Genomic DNA, 1,822 nt, shown 5'->3' with positions numbered 1-1,822 from the left:
AAAGGGTGGAATATGATTGGAGAGGTGAGAGAAAGACACTGGTGTTATCCAGAGAAACTATATAGTCTGATTACTCCTGTGAGAAAGAGATGAAAAGGTAGGTAGACGTAGAATTTACTTCTACAGAATGGATTAAATGTTACTGTTTAATCAAGCCAGGTACCAGAATTAATCAGGTCAGTGTTCTGATAAAAAAAAAAAATGGTGGAGGGCTGCTCTCTAGCAGTGATGGGCATGGTGATCCAATGTGTCACACAGGAGTTTTGACTTGGCTGTTGTGGGGAGAAGAGTTGCGGCGCTGCAGTCCATTCTTGAACCAGGCACTGAAAGTCACTTTTTTGGGTGTGTAAACTCCCCGTGCCAGGGGTGCAGCCAAGGTGGGTCACGCTCTATATCCCAGGCCAGGCCTCGTTTCCAAAGCCCAGCCTGCGCACCCAGTGAAATTGCTGGAGACAGAAGCTGGCAGGCGATCTCCCCATGGCAATTCCAAGCCTCTTGCCTTCCCCCTGGGGATCGAGCTAGAAGCTGCTGCTCCTGTCTCCTCCAGGTCGGGTTTGCGAGCAAGGACGGGGGTAACCTGGGAGTGCTTCCTGCCTCGGATAAGCTTGAGAGGGGTAAACCGGGTCCCTCTGTGTCTCGTCACCTGAAACACGAACTTGCAGGCAAATCTCCCAGTTTTAAGCCCTTTGCCTCTCCTCAAGGGATCCAGCGGAGCCAGAAGCATAAAGCCACGGTTGGCTCACAGCCCCTCCTGGTCGAGTTGGCGCCCGTAGGGAGTTGGAGCTTGGGAATTGGCGTGCGGGCTGTTGGGATGCAGGGATTTGGCTAGCACACAGTTGTTTTCCCGGGGATTGTTTTGGACAAGTGCCTCCCGCTTTAGGGTTAGCTGGAGAGCGGAGACAGGGTCCCTCTGTGTCCCGAGCGGAGGTTTTTCTGTTCCCCAGCTATAGAGACCGTGTCTTGAGCAGTTTCAGCCTCTCTCTTTCCCCTCTCACTCCTTGCTGAGGGGGATTGCCCCCGTCACTCTGCATCTCTGGTCCTGGCCCGATTTTATCTTCCGCATTTCGCACTCATGTTAGAAGGTTTTCTCAGCCAATTCGGTCTCCTTTTCCTCCCAAACTCCTGGATTCTCTAAGTGTTCCTATGGCTTCAGGTCTCCTTGCAAGATATGGGGGAGATTGCAATGTACGGATCTCCTTACTTCTCAGCCATCTTGCCCCTCCTCTCTGTCAAGGTTTAAAATAGCAGGATCTAGTAATGGATTCTATGTGAGGGTTAAAGAAGAGATTTTCAGGTATAACTCCTTGTATTCTGTCAGAGTGACGTGGATTGTGCTGCACTTTCCTAAGTTGGAGAAGATCTGCCTGGTACAGAATTCAGCTACAGAAATTTCTCTCTCTTTTTATACTATGTAAGGATGAATAAAAAAGAAAACAGGTAAGTATCATACAATATAAAAGGTAATATTTAGTAAAATTTTTACATAAGTGAGAACCTTATATGAGGTATATAAAAGATGTTATATTCTTACCACAATATCTAAAGTATGCAAAAGTCTTAAATGTGTATATTCTTTGTTCTCAAGATCTAAGATTTTGAAATTGTCTCCTGTTCTATGTGAAAGATAGTGAACAATTAAGTTTATGTGTTTATTTTTTCTTATGTTAAAGATGTTTTGTAACCATTCCATCTGTTTCTCTAATAGAATAAGAGCCTGCTTGATATACCAGCAAATGAAGAACTGAAGGGGGGTTATATTTATTCTCCTTTACTCTCCTTCTTGACAGTCTTCTCTTGGAGCCTTCAGACCCCAGGAGGAAGT

General features: G+C 45.9%; 1 protein-coding gene across 1 annotated transcript in view; it reads left to right on the top strand.

Annotated features, from left to right (window-relative positions):
- Positions 1-1,417: 1,417 nt before the first annotated feature.
- The window catches only part of LOC144222539 (protein FAM133A-like), a gene marked incomplete at its 3' end in the record, with an annotated part of 1,037 nt that continues 632 nt past the window's right edge, over positions 1,418-1,822 (top strand). Inside the window, exon 1 of the mRNA XM_077753045.1 lies at positions 1,418-1,437. Within this exon, the coding sequence (XP_077609171.1) occupies positions 1,418-1,437 (20 nt within the window). The remainder of the gene's footprint in view (positions 1,438-1,822) is intronic.

The sequence above is a fragment of the Crocuta crocuta genome, unplaced genomic scaffold (assembly GCF_008692635.1).
Source record: "Crocuta crocuta isolate KB4526 unplaced genomic scaffold, BGI_CrCroc_1.0 scaffold1321, whole genome shotgun sequence".
Taxonomy (NCBI): Eukaryota; Metazoa; Chordata; class Mammalia; order Carnivora; family Hyaenidae; genus Crocuta; species Crocuta crocuta.
The sequence above is the reverse complement of the archived record's forward strand: the minus strand, read 5'-3'. Positions and strand labels throughout refer to the sequence as shown.